Source organism: Panthera uncia, assembly GCF_023721935.1.
Source record: "Panthera uncia isolate 11264 chromosome B2 unlocalized genomic scaffold, Puncia_PCG_1.0 HiC_scaffold_24, whole genome shotgun sequence".
NCBI lineage: Eukaryota > Metazoa > Chordata > Mammalia > Carnivora > Felidae > Panthera > Panthera uncia.
In genome coordinates this window covers 26391853-26406665 of record NW_026057580.1, presented here as the reverse complement: position 1 = coordinate 26406665, position 14813 = coordinate 26391853, and the positions used below count along the sequence as shown (strand labels likewise).

The window sequence follows — 14813 nt, the reverse complement described above, 5'->3', positions numbered from 1 at the left end:
GGCTAATTTGCTTAAGATTATGTAGCTAGCAAGTGACAAAGCTGCTTTTAACACCCAGAGTTAACTCCAAAGACCACAAACAGAACTTAGAGAAATTTTGTATTAGTAGAGATTGTTGGCTTAATAATTGATTATTAATACAGAATATTAAATGATTTTAAAATAAAGTATTTATTACTTATTTCTGAAATGGTTTTGAGGTAGCTGATAATAAAGCATGAGTGAAATAAGGCTAAAAATGCTATCACAGCATTGAATAAACAAAAAGTTGTAAAGAGAGTGAAAAGAAAAAAAAATTACACAAGAAATCCTTATCATAGGCAAGTTAGAACAAGGCAAATTTGCCTTAAAGACACTCAGCATGAGCTTCTTGGGAAGCAGGTAAGGCAAGACATAAACCTTCATGCCTCCCTCCCCAGAAGATATTTTATACAAGAATAAATTGCTAAATGATATTTTCAAGCAAAGTCTGGCTTGGTTTTTTTAAAAATCATTTTTGATTAAATAGCAATTCTCTCTACTGAGAATTGCTCTTCTCCATTTTTTAAATCCTTTTTTACCCCCTTGTTTTCCTTCTTGTATTTATAATATATGTTATATTAGCTCTTTGAACTCCTGCTTATTTATTTGAAAAGGGAGATCATTGTTACCCCACAGAGTTATGCTGCTAAAAATAAAATTCATATGTCAAAGTAACATTGGTATTTCTTCACCCATTCTTTGAGACTGACATTTGAAAGTCTGTATGTTTCTGATCAATATCAGTGAAGTAAAATTTGTGCTAAATCATTTGTCAGATACTTTTATTATTATGTTAAGTTTATGTTTCACAAGCAGCAGTTGTTATTTATGGTATAATTAGCCATTCATTTTAGACTTAGATTTTTAGAATTTGAAAAGCTGGAATAATACTATATTATGGAATACTGATGTCTGAAATTTTACATGGGGGATTCTAAAAGGAAGATGAAAATTATTCTATATTGCACTCTTTCATTCTATTAACATTAATTAGTAAAAGTTTGGTTCTTATTCAAATATGAACATCAGAAAACATTTTTACTTAGAAATTAAAGGGTATAATTTGAAGGTGGAACACATAGGATAGCCTTTGCTTAGTTATTTTATGTAAATCTAAGTTGTTCATGCTCCATTTATAATAAGGACTTCTAATCATTAGGCACTTGAGCATTATTTGTATTATAAAGTCTATTCGGAAAATGTCCATAAATAAAAGAATTTTTTATAACCTCTTATTGACTTTTCGGTTTTAGACAAGCATAAATTTCAAAATAACTCAATACTGGCATCATTCCCTGTTGTTATATTTAAAGGTCATTTATATTTTATTGACAATAACTTGTTTTCTTCCCAGACTAATTCCATGTTCTTTGCTTCAATATATTTTACCTTGCATATAAATGTTCTTTTCTCTTATATCGCACTGAAAATTATTTCCAAAGTCTATTTGGTAATTAAATGTATCTTGATTTTTTAAAATTTCCTTAGAACTTCAGGCTATTTGAATTTTAGAATTATAAGTCCTTGGAAGACCATGTATTTCACTTCATGAAAAAAATTTAAGCACACACACACACACACACACACACAAGAAAGGAAAAGAAAAGAAAAGAAAAGAAAAGAAAAGAAAAGAAAAGAAAAAATTAAGCATAAACAGCTCTATGTAATTTGCTTGACTAAGAACATATTTATTATTATTTAGTATATAGTTCTAACACGATTGGTTATTCTTGGTGAAGTAAGTCAGCGTGTGCGCACACACAACACACACGCAGACACAAGATCAATGTTATCACTAAGATCACTTATCTAGGGACTATCCTTTATTCTTCTTTCCCTCCCCCTTCACTTTCTATCTATAGTTAGGAGAGGATGTCTTACCTTCAGGATTTATCCGAAGTTTGGCCATTAGTGACTCTTCAACCTCAGTCACTGTTTCCCTCATTATTTCCTGATTTTTACTCATTTCCTTCTATATTAATCCTCCACACATGAGGTAGACTATAATTCAGTAGTAGTTATTGAGTTAATGAAAGAATAAAGTCATTACTCACATCGATTAGCTTTGATAGAATAACTGACATTCTTAAAGTCCCTGAATCATGCAAAGTATGTTCTTTTTCAAATGACTGGGAGATTAGTAATTTATTTTACAAAGATTGCTTAAAATATGCAAATGCCCAATTTTAAATTTGGTTTTAAGGAAAAGTTAATTTATATTAAATAACTGATTTTCCATGAAACAAAGTAATTGTGATTTCTCTTATTGTGTAATTATATGTCATTTATATTTAAAAATATGAATCTCTATAATGTGCTAGTTATAAAAATAAATATAACCATGATAACTTGTGTAAAGCATTAATATACAGACACAGCCAAACACATCAATTTTAAGGCTTTTGATATTTCTAAATTCTTAAGCCAACTGTATTCTGAAGGTCGAAAAAATGCTAAGTAGAAGTGAATGGGAGACCACTATTAAATACTCAACACACCCAGTTTAGGAAGTGTGAATTAGGACTGCTGAAAAAAATCACATGTATTAAGAAAGTGACTTGAATATGGAGGTATAAATTCAGATATTCAAATAGAATCCTCTTGACTGAAATTTTATTCATATTTTCAGAATGAGTTTAATCTTACTCATATTTTCAGAATGAGTTTAATCGAACTTTAAATGATTTGACACTGTTTATGCCTGGGGCTATAGAATATACTAAACTACAAACATAGGTCAGATATTAAAATAATTTTAAAAATTATCAGCAAAATGAAAAGCCATTCTTGATATGTAGAAATTATATAGTATGATTTGTGAGTCCAGCCAGTCACCTTCCCTATTTCTTTGTGATGCTTTCTTAACCTAGAGATCAGTTCCTGGCTCCCTCTTCAGTGACATTTTACCATATCGCTCTAGTGCACTTGGTCCTTTTAAAGCTAATATATAATAACGAGAATAATAATAAAAACAACAATGCTTTTGCCAGACACTTTTCTAAACACCTTGCTTATTAATTTAGTTAATCCTCATAATACACCAAGAGTTCTTTCCTAATTTCCAGGTGTGAAACTGAGGCAGGCATTTGCAGCATGTCATATTCTAAAGCCAGAATTGTGTTTTTTGTCTTTGTTTTTTTTTTTTTTTTTTTTTTTCCTTAGAGCCAGAGCTTTAACCACTGTCTGGAACTAATTTTGTAGCAATTATTTCTAGTCCATTAAACCTTGCATTATTGTTTGCACCTCCAGGTCTCAATATCAATCTCCTTCTCTTTTTCACCCTTCTTCCCTCTCCCTCTCTTCCTTCTTCTGCCTTTCCCTCTCCCTCTCCCTAGGTCACAGTCCTCAGTTCATGTCACAGTATTATATAGTTTTTTATGAAGCAGTTTTTAGTCTGAATTGTTTTTAGTGTTTCTTCGGTTTTATTGCTTTAGTTTTCATCTTCTCAGAGCTCCAGGTATAGCTCCCTTGGAGATGAAGACATTACCTATCTTCTACATCTTTCATTTTCTGTCAAAACTTTTCAACTTTCTGATTTTATAGTAGTGTTTAATTCTTTCCTTTGCTTCTATTTCTCTTCTTTTATCTATTTAGTCTTGTGTTATTTCTAGTTTATTCTTCATTTATGATATAAACTATTTCCACTTTATTCCTGAGCTCTGAAGTTTTTACATGCTCCTCTAATTTATTGATTCTTATATAACCCATTTCTATTTCTGATACATTTTCCTCTTTTATTACTTTTCTAATTACATGCTTTCTTCCACTCATTTTAATATTCTGTTTTTCTGCTTTGTTATCATATATTTCTCTCCTGCTTTCATTTTCTGTCAATATATTATTTAGTTCATTTTCGTTTTTTGTTTCTTATTTAGTATGCTTGTATGAGGTTCAACACTATCCGTTTCTCTTTCTATTGTTTAAATGATTAAGTTTTGCCTGTGCTTTTAAGAGGTTTCTGTTGGAATAGACTGTTCAGCTTGGGTAGTGTCCTTGGTTTATGCTCCATTAGGATCTTGCTTGAGGCAGTTTTTCGCCTCTCAGGAAGGGACTTACCCTTAAAGAAGGACATTTTTGTTGTTTCTCTTTTGATTTCTGAGGTCCTGGAGTGCTTATGCTGCCATAGTACCTTCAGCTTTTTCCTCAGACATTGTATGGTCTCCATTGTTTATTTCAGAATCATTCATGATTTGAAGCTTGTATAGTCTTGTCCAGTTTTATGGTTTTTTTTTCCTTTCTTTCTTTTGTTCAGATCATTGAGAATTCTATGTTAGAGGTCATCTATTCTTTTGAGAAGTACTTGATCGAAATTCCTATGTTCTAGGACTCTTGGAACCATCTGAATTTTCCTTTTTCCACAATCTACCCCACACAGGACCCAGCAGAATTCCTGCTATGTTCAGTGTTTTCAGAAACCCACTTTTTAAATAGGGTTTTTGTAGATCGCCTGGATTGTGGGGATATTTTAAGAGTTTAGGGGTTTTTTTACTTTCTCTTTTTTTACTAGGCATTCTGACTTGTTTCTATAGGAGAATTAGGTGAGGTTACTCATCTAAGCCATTGGGGGGAAATGCAAGTAATAGAAACACTTCTGCTCTGTTTGTGGGAATGTGCCTAGTATATTTTATAGAACAAAATACTGGAGTTTAGTCAGATTAAGTATGTGAATACTTTATGAAGCAAAATTCCGCTCATATGCATATTCCAAAGAAATTCTCACACACCTTTTTCACTCCAAGATGGATCCAGTATAGGTTAAAAAAGATCTCACTGATTTATAGCTAACTTTTAACCCAACAACAGAGAATATACACCCTTTCCATGTAATGCTTATAAGTCCTGACCCAAAATTTACCCACTACGAAATGCTTCATTGAATTCTAAAATACAGAAATAATACAGGGGCTTCTGGGTGGCCTGAGCATTTGACTCTTGATTTTGGTTCAGGTCAGGATCCCAGGGTCATGGGATCAAGCCCTATGTTGGGCTCCATGCTGAGTGTGGAGTCTACTTAAGATTCTCTCTTTCTTGCTCTGTCCCTCTCCCTCTGCCCATCTCCCCTGCTTGTGTGCTCTCTCCCTGTCTAAAATAAAAAAATATAAAATAAAGTAAAATAAAATAAAATAAAAATACAAACAATGCAAATAAAAAGAGAAATTAATATCAAAGTTAAAGGCTGGAAAAAGTAAATGAATTAAATATGCAAATGAATCAGTTTTAAAAAACTCAAAAAAACAAGAAAAAACACAATTAAAATTATATGCCCAAATAAAATGAAAAAGTGAAGCAAAAGCAGAACTAAAAGTTCCCTTCAAAATATCTTGTTACCTAAAATCTGTAAAAAATAACTCAGTAACATCAAGGAGGATGCAAGTGAGAGGAAGGAATCCTTTGTGAAGTGGAACATTGAATATTGATTAAATTTCCATAATACCCTAAGCAATCTACAGATTCAGTGCAATCCCTATTTAATTCCTATGGCATTTGTTTCTCAGAAATATGAAAAAAATTCTAAAATGTATATGTAATCTTAAAAGACTCCAAATAGCCAAAATAATTTTGAAGGAGAAGAACAAATTTGGAAGATTTGCAATCCTGTTTTCAAAATATAATACATTGTATATATACGCCACATCTTCTTTATCCATTTATCAGTTGATGGTCATTTGGGCTGTTTCTGTAGTTTGACTGTTGTAGATAACTCTGCTATAAACCTTGGGGTGCAAGTATCCTTTTGAATTAGTATTTTTGTATTCTTTGGGTAAATACCTAGTAGTGCAATTGCTAGATTGTAGGATAGTTCTATTTTCAAATTTTGAGGAACCTCCATACTGTTTTCCGTAGTGACTGCACCAGTTTGCATACCCACCAACAGTGCAAGAAGGAAAAAGTGAGAGAGAGAAACAGAAACTGAAACTAAGACTCTTTGCTATAGAGAACAAACTGATGGTTACCAGTGGAGAGGCTTGGGTTATATAGGTGATGGGTATTAAGGAGTGCCTTGTTATGAGCACCAGGTGTTGTATGAAAGTGTTGAATCACTGTATTCTACACTGAAACTAATATTACACTATATGTTAACTAACTGGAATTTAAATAAAAACTTAAAAAAAAAACAAAAAACAAAAGCAACAACAACAAAAATATAATAACAAAGCAACAGTAATCCAGACAGTGTGATACTGGCATAAAGACAGAAATACAGAGCAGTGGAACAAAATACAGAGCCCAGAAATAAGCCCTTGTGTATATGGTCAGATGTTATTCAACAAGGGTCCAAAAACATACAATGGGGAAAGGACAGTCTCTTCAACAAATCGTGTTGTAAAACTGGATATCTACATGCAAAAGAATGAAGTTGGAGTCTTGTCTTACATCATACATAAACCTAACTCAAAATGGATTAAAGACCTAAAAGTAAGATCTAAAACTATAAAACTCCAAAGAAAACTTAGAGGGAAAGCTTCAAGATTTGGATTTGTCAATGATTTCTTGGATATGACATCAAAAGCATAGGCAACAAAAGTAAAAAATAAAAGGGAACTACATCAAACTAAAAGAAAACTTCTGTGCATCAAAAGAAACAATCAACAGAGTAAAAAGGTAACCTATGGGATGGGAGAAAATATTTGCAAATCGTATATATGTAAGGGGTTAATGTGCAGAATGTATAATGAAATTCTACAACTCAACAACAATAAAACACAGAACCCAATTAAAAATGGGCAAAAACCTGAACAGATAATACTACAGAGAAGATAAACAAATGGTCAACAGCATATGAAATGATACTCAAGATCACTAAACATAAGAGAAAATAAAAATCACAATGAGATATCACCTCATGCCTGTTAGGATGACCACTATCAAAAGAATGGAAAATACCAAGTGTTGGCAAGGATGCAGATAAATTGGAACTCATGTGCACTCTTTTTGGGAATATAAAATGGTGCAGTCATTATAGAAAACAGTATGGAGGTTCCTGAAAAAATTAAAACGGAATTACCATATGATTCAAAACAATTGTATATGCCCAAACAATTATGTATGTCCAAAACAATTGTATATGTCCAAAAAATTGTATATGTCCAAAACAATTCAAAGCAAGATCTCAAAGACACTTCCACACCCATGTTTATAGAAGTATTATTACAATAGCCAAGAGGTAGAAATAACTCAGATATCCATTGATACAGAAAATGTGGTATGTATCTACAGTGGAATGTTATGTAGACTTTAAAGAGGAGGAAATCTTGACACATGCTACCACATGGATAAACCTTGAGAACATTATGTTAAATGAAATACTCCAGTCATAAAAAAAGCAAAAACTGTGTTATTCTACTCATATGAAGTACCTAAAGTGGTCAAGCGTAGAAAAGATAGTGAAAAGATGGTTGCCAAGGCCTGTGGGAGGGGGATGGAAAATGAGTGTTTCATGGTTCTAGAATTTTAGTTTTGCAAGCTGAAAACATTTTAGAGATGTACAGCCAACAACAGAATAGACTTACCACTATTGAACTGTACACTTGAAATTATTAAAATAGGAAGTACGGTTATGTGGTTTTTTTTATTACAAAAAGTATAATTTCTTACTTTAGCTTCCATCTGACTAAAACCAGTTGGGTACAAGGTGAATACACCAATGCCCACAGGTTAACTCTGTTGTAATCTTCTCATAATTTTAGTACTATGGAGAGAGCCACTAAAAATAAGTCAATGAATGCTAAAGCAAATTCTTGAATGAATTTGGGCATTGGAATGAATATGGGCATTAATAGATAAATGGTGAAAGGAGAACAGAAGATACTAAAATCTATATAATTTAACATTTTCAACAAAAAATAATCCTGCCCTAGTATATTAAATATGTTTTCCCAATAATATGGAAGGCAAATTTAAAGAGAGGTCATACAAACAAATAAAAAAAATTATTCAACTCCTCTACACAAAACTGTTTAGTGATTGTTAGATGACCATGGATACCATTAAATCTTTATGGATACCTACATTGTCTGAATGTTACACAATGAACATGCATTAATTATAAAATAAACAAAGAATTATTTTAAAGTAAAATTTAAAAAGGAAAGGTGTTGTATACATTGCTTTTCCTGGCTTTAAAATCAGGCATATTTGGTTTATACCTTTCCATGACTATCCAGTTGACAAATGCAATGACTGAGCTGTTAGTCATGTAGAGGTGTCAGGAAAGACAAGATAACTCCCTGAAAGTATCAGAAGGGCAAAAGACATATCAACATTTTTAAAAGGAAAGTGTAGAAATGAACAGAAAAAGCAGTGGAAATGGTATTTTTTTCAACTCCATTTCTTGATGGAAAATTTATTGGAATTAATAATCGATCAAATTGCAAATGTTTAAAAATGCCTAGGGTAGTAGTAGTTTTGTAGAGAACAAATAATGTCAGACAAATTCAATTTATTTTGTGATGGAGTGAGTGATAAGGGAGAAACTGTACATTTAATAGATTGGGAATTGAGTCTTTGTGTCCCACATTACAATTGCCTCAAACTAGGTATGGTATTAGGTAGGTGCATGTACCCGAAGGGCAGTGATCAAAACTTCATTGTCAGGATCAGAAGATATAATGAATATTATTTCTTTGCAGTTGTCAGAGTTCTGTATGTAATAATTGTATAAGGGATTAAAAGCCTGAATAGAGAATGCTTTTTGGTTGAAAACGACAGGCACTTAAAATGACTTGCTGGAGTGGAATAGTGAGAATCTGATGTCCTCATTCTACATAGAAATTATAGACGTATTACATATAACTTTTTTTCAAACAGTACAGTTTATTCTAAGATAATTGTCTTCAGGGAAATTATAGTATATACCTGAAAAAAGTGATTGTAAATGACTGTGCAAACCATGCAGTATAGCATTCATTCAGCCACTATGTGGGTAAGCAATGAGATCTTACTTCAGAAAGATTTTTTAATAATTCCACATGAGCCAAATAAACGATATGCTAAAAGATTATCTTTGGGAATACTACAGGGATTTTATGTAATGTATGTGAAATCATTTTGGGAAAGATACTAATTACAAACAACAACAAAGAACAAAGCTCTTACATGCAATGCAGTATTGCTTTTACCTCCAGAAGTAGTCAGATCTTTAAAAAATGTTTCAAAGCAATATAAATTAATAGGAATTGAGAATTTCCATACTTAACAAATATCACCACCTTTCCTTTACTCCAAAATTACAGAAACAAAATTTTCTTGTTCCATCTGACAAAACTTTAAAAAGCTGTCTTAATATCTTTATTTTATTTATCCTTTACCCCCACACATAAATATGCATACACATATATATTCACTTTCTAATTGCTCATTTTTCCCATCAAAATATAGATTCCATAAAGGCAGGGACATTTTCTTATTTTCTGCTTTCTGTTTTATCTGTGGTACCCACAATAGAGGTTTAAGAGTCTTTGTGGAATAAATTAATTTTAAAAAGAAAGAATAGATAAGTAATGTACATTTGCTCAAAAACATCCATTTTGGGAATATTCTCATAAGGCAAAATTAGTAATTCCTCTTAAACATATGGACAGATAATTTCATGTTGATGAATATGAATGATAGCATTTACAGATTTAATCCTTTAGAAGACTTTGCTATGACCCCCTTTATAATTGCCTTGAAGTTTTGTTAGAATATAAAATAATATGCTATTTATCATTACTATCCTATTATAGAGAATAGGAATAATTCTTAGTAAAAATAAAACATATAGCCTTAAAATATATTTTATTCTATTTATTGTCCTTAGGAAAGTTATGTTTGCTTAGATATTTTAAATAATTAAATGGCATATTCTTCCTCCCTTCCTTCTTCTTTGGTTGTAGATGTTAAAAATTAAGTTCATCGTTTGTTTCATGGCAGGCAGTCACATCTTCAATGATAACTTTTTAGTTAGATTTGACAGAGGTCATCTTAATATATGGTAGCATTCACGTAGCTGTTAACAAGGTGGTGTTTAGTCCTATCAAGATTCTTCAAAATCTTTTTTAAGAAGGCAAGTAATAAGAACAATCAGCATTATTTATGACTTCTCATTTCACTTACTATTTTTTTCTTGTGAATTTTTTTTCAGAAATTGAAAAATTTCAAGGTTCTGATGGAAAAAAAGAAGATGAAGAAAAGAAATATCTTGATGTCATCAGCAACAAAAACATAAAGCTCTCAGAAAGGGTATTGATTCCTGTCAAGCAATATCCAAAGGTACTACAGTATATGCTTTGTTCCCATAGAATTAAGTAAAAATGATAAAAATAAGACTTGATGTTTCATTCATTGCCTTTCATGAAATCAATATTTAAAACTTCATTATATTAGTATACACAAATATATGATACTGATATAGAAGAAAGAGAAGTCTTTGAAAGTACACTGATGAAAACAGTTTTCAACTAAAGACTGTAGCACTTTTATTCTATGAATATGTAAAACATAATTAGATATTTTAATCATTCATTTAACATGTAAATGGTTCAACAATTTGTCCAAATATGCACGCTCACTTGATTATGTTTTGGTTCATGTTACAGTGCATATTCCTATTGTAATAAAGAGTAGAATTAATGAAACTAAATATACAGCATTAGCCAATCCACAGGAAATTATTATATGCAGGAAAGCAATCTAGTCTTTATTAGACACTTAGATTATAACCTACAGTCTATAAGACTACAGTCTTCTGTAGTCAGGGTTCATTTATAAAAATAATTATGATACTGCTCTCTTGAGAGTAATTTTTCACTAGACATTTTCATATCATATGACATTTGTATCACCAGAATCATGATTATAAGATAGAGCATTCAGTGGCATGGTTTCATCACTTATATTCATAAATTCTAGTGGGTAAAAGGAGTTTCTTTTCTTTTCTTTTCTTTTCTTTTCTTTTCTTTTCTTTTCTTTTCTCTTTTTTAATAAATTACGTATCAAACAATGGAAACTCAGATTAGGTGGTAATTTACTTTCTGAAGAGTGAATTGTAAACAATGACCGTGTAATTATCCTAATAGTAAAGATTACAGAAATAAGTGCTCTAGTTTACCAATTGTCTTCTAATATGATAAATTTTAATAAGTATAATTAAGTAGAATACTGTGTTTATAATTATTTCGAACAGGAATAAACTGTTGTAGTCCACCAAACCACAAAATTTAACTTTCAGGTGAGGTTTTTGGGCATACCAGTTTTTGGTTTTTGTGTTTTGTTTTTATTTTTGTTTTAGCTAGACTTACTCTATTACAGGAAAGGTGCGTTCAATAGATATATATTTTACACTTAAGTTTTATTAGATTTATTTCATAATCATGTTTTTATGAATATTAAATTGGGTTGCAAAATGTACATGAATATGTTTACTTAGTAATGAAATATGATAGAAATATGGGTATTAAGAATGTGTCTTTTTTAAAGGAATTTGATTAATTAACCTATTTTGAAGTACAAGATCAGTTCTTTATATCATACATTTAACTATTATATAACTTGATCCTGTTTCTCAGAATAACACTTGTCTGTTCGCTGGATATGGGAAAGCCAGTGACAGATTCAGTATCTCCTTCTCAATAAAACGTAGCTGTATATCTCTGACCAAATCAGGTTGGGAAGGTGTGAAAGGCTTTTCAAATTGTGGTGGTTCTTCAAATGGCAGTATGAGTGATTTTTTTTTTAGTTTTTATTTATTTATTTTGAGATACAGAGTGTGTGCGTGCATGTGTGAGCCAGTGGGGGAGGGTCAGAGAGAGAGGGAGAGGAAGAGAATCCCATGCAGGCTTCCTGCTGACAGTACTGAACCCGGTGTGGGGCTCCATCCCATGAACTGTGAGATCATGAACTGAGCCGAAATCAAGAGTCAGACCCTTAACCAACTGAACCATCCAGGAACCCCAGTATGAGTGATTTTATAGTGAATATTGCGATAGTCTATATTTGATGCATAATGGTAAATATTGAAACAAGAATACTGTATAGTGTCTAATTTTTGTGTGTGATTTAATTTCATGATTTATAGGAAGATAATCAAATAACAAAACTGCTTATTTGTATTGAAACAGACCATATCTCACCAGCAAATTCATGCATCTCCTAGAATTTTTAGAATCACAAAATGTTTAAGCCGGAACTAATCTTCAGAATCACAGACTATACAAAACTTTCATCTTGCAGATGAGGTAATTGGGAAATTATGAATCAAAGACATATCTTTGTTGCAGATGGAGATACCTAGAGGTTGCTGTTATTTTAGTTTCTTCACTTTTTGTGAGTCATTGCATTTTTAACTTGACTGATAGGCTCACATTTTTTGCTGTTGTTTTGTTTATTTAGTTTTGAGAGAGAGAGAGCATGAGCAGGGGAGGGGCAGAGAGAGAGAGAGGGGGAAAGAGGATCCAAAGCAGGCTCTGTGCTGACAGCAGAGAGCCCATGTAGGACTTGAACTCACAAACCTTAAGATCATGACCTGAACCAGTGGGACGCTCAACCACCTGAGCCACCACCTGAGCCCCTGCTCACATTTTTGTGTTACTTGTTCATGTGAAAGGAATGGAAGAATGTGAAGAATGAGAGCTCCTAAAGTTAGTAGTTTTATGGAATACTATCAAATAACAACTTATGCCTTAGAAAACTTAGCATTTTTAATTGATGAATAGAATGCTAAACCACTTTAAATTATTTTTAAAGGGACGTGCATTTCATACACCCTGTTATCACAATGAGAGAACTCTTAAGAGCCCTTTTACAGAAAAAGGTACTGAGAAACAGAACAGAATCATCTATCAAGTTGACCTACATTTGCTGTTGTTTGCTTTTATACTATAATAGATTAAAACCAACTTTTTGAAAACTGTGTTTGTTTCAAAAGTGGTTATTCTCTCCTGCTGAGTGATTATTGCCTACCCCTCACAAAAATATCAGTGGGGTTAAGATTACAGTCACTAGACTTGAGCCATATTTGATGTACATTTGGGGCTGTAAAATGTGTGGTGTGTGTGGTGTATAGTATGAACTGTTGACCAGAACACAGTCATATTTATGGGTTTAAAGTTTAATCTTTTATAACAAAAAGTGATTTATCCCTGGGGGGGTACATTGGAGAACGACCTACTTTTCATGACTTCTCTCAGGGCCATCTCTCCACTTGATGCCTGCTGTCTGTTTGAACTGGTAATTAGTGTATTGATGACACAGCCCTCTCCAACAAAGGGCATTAAATAACTATGGGAATTCTTGAGGAAATGGCCTTATCCTGACTTTAAGACATGACCTTTTTTGGATAGATTTTATTTCAATTAGTCTCCAGTTTCAAGTTGCTGACTTATTTGAGTAATACAAGGGATTGAAAGAAGTTTAAGATTTTGAATTATAGAAAATATAAGAATGCTGTTCAAACACATTAAGAATGATTTATCTAGCTCTAGTGCTTTATGTTTAATCACTTAATTTGCGAAAATATGTCACATTACCAAATTATTACAATGAACAGCTTTTCTTATTTGTTTTCAATATTTTTGTTTGTAACAAGATTAGCAAAGAGATAGTCTTTGCACATTGATTGTTTGCATTTACAGATGTTTCAGAATCAGTGCAATTATTTCTTGATAGTCAAGTCTTCAAGGAGGTAATATGTGGCAGTGTGTTTCTCTGTCATCTTAAGCAATTCATGCAGAAGGCCTGGAGAGATTCATGCAGAAAACTCACCGTCCTTAACATGAACTCTTTCTCCTTAAATCCACACACACTGTATTTCATAGTCCAATACGCATTTATTTTTTAAAATTTTAACATCTCCAACAGGTACGCATATTATAATCAGAATCGTTTTACAGTCTCTATCAGGAAAGCAGTGGTCATAACTCATTACTGTTGTCTGTGAACATTGCACACGTGAACTTGTCTGTGCCTTCTCATATCCAGTTGTTTATTGTGTTGAAAAAATGTGGATTGAGTTTTGGTTGCTGTTTAAAATGTCTTCAAAGATTGCAATATGATTTAGTATTGACTTGCCAAGCTATTACATGTACAAGAAAAGAATAGAACCATAGCTTGCGCTATAAACTTTATATTAATGAAGGCAGTATTCATCCTTGGAAGAATGAGAAAAATGCCATGATTTCTTGGTTCTCAATAAGCAAGTTTCTTACAGGACCTAAGGAACAAAGATACATATAAGTGGCTAAGTCTGTATTCTGCTTTGTTACTGCTAGACATGCAAAAGGACCGTCTATCACAAGCGTAGACAAATTGAGAGCACATGAGAGGATGGGAAGGTGGCCTCCACTTGTGGGGGATCTACTCCTTGCTTTTGCAACTACACCTGTTTGGCCACCTGGGCAATCCAACCTCTCAACGCCTTTTAAAAATATCTTTTGATGTTGCCTTCAGAATCCTCTGAAATGCATCAGACCTTTCCTTCAATTAAATTTGCCTCAAGGCCCACTTTTTAGTTCTCAACTTGAGCTACTGCCAGCTTTTTAAAGCTGTAGATCACCAGGAGTGTAAATCGGCCCCAAATTTGGCCCCTTTTAAGATCAAACATGGCCACGTTCCCCAGTACTGCTTTTCAGATCAATTCCTTATGTAGATTAATGCAGAAAATTAAAGTTCCAAACTATGTTCAGAAGCACCACACCTGCCCTCTAGTTCCTCTTACTCTGCTCAGTCCCAGAGAGAGGGACTGCTTTTGTACCTGTCTGGAACCAGTCTCTGAAGCCTGGTGTGTCTTCTCACAGAACTTGTTTCTTTCTTTATTT

General features: G+C 32.6%; 1 protein-coding gene across 2 annotated transcripts in view; it reads left to right on the top strand.

The window, feature by feature from the left end:
* KHDRBS2 (KH RNA binding domain containing, signal transduction associated 2) overlaps positions 1–14813 on the top strand; it is a 583082-nt gene that overhangs the window by 92014 nt on the left and 476255 nt on the right. For both annotated transcript variants that reach the window (XM_049653859.1, XM_049653858.1), the window contains exon 2: positions 10145–10272. In XM_049653859.1, coding sequence (XP_049509816.1) covers positions 10145–10272 — 128 coding nt within the window. The remainder of the gene's footprint in view (positions 1–10144; positions 10273–14813) is intronic.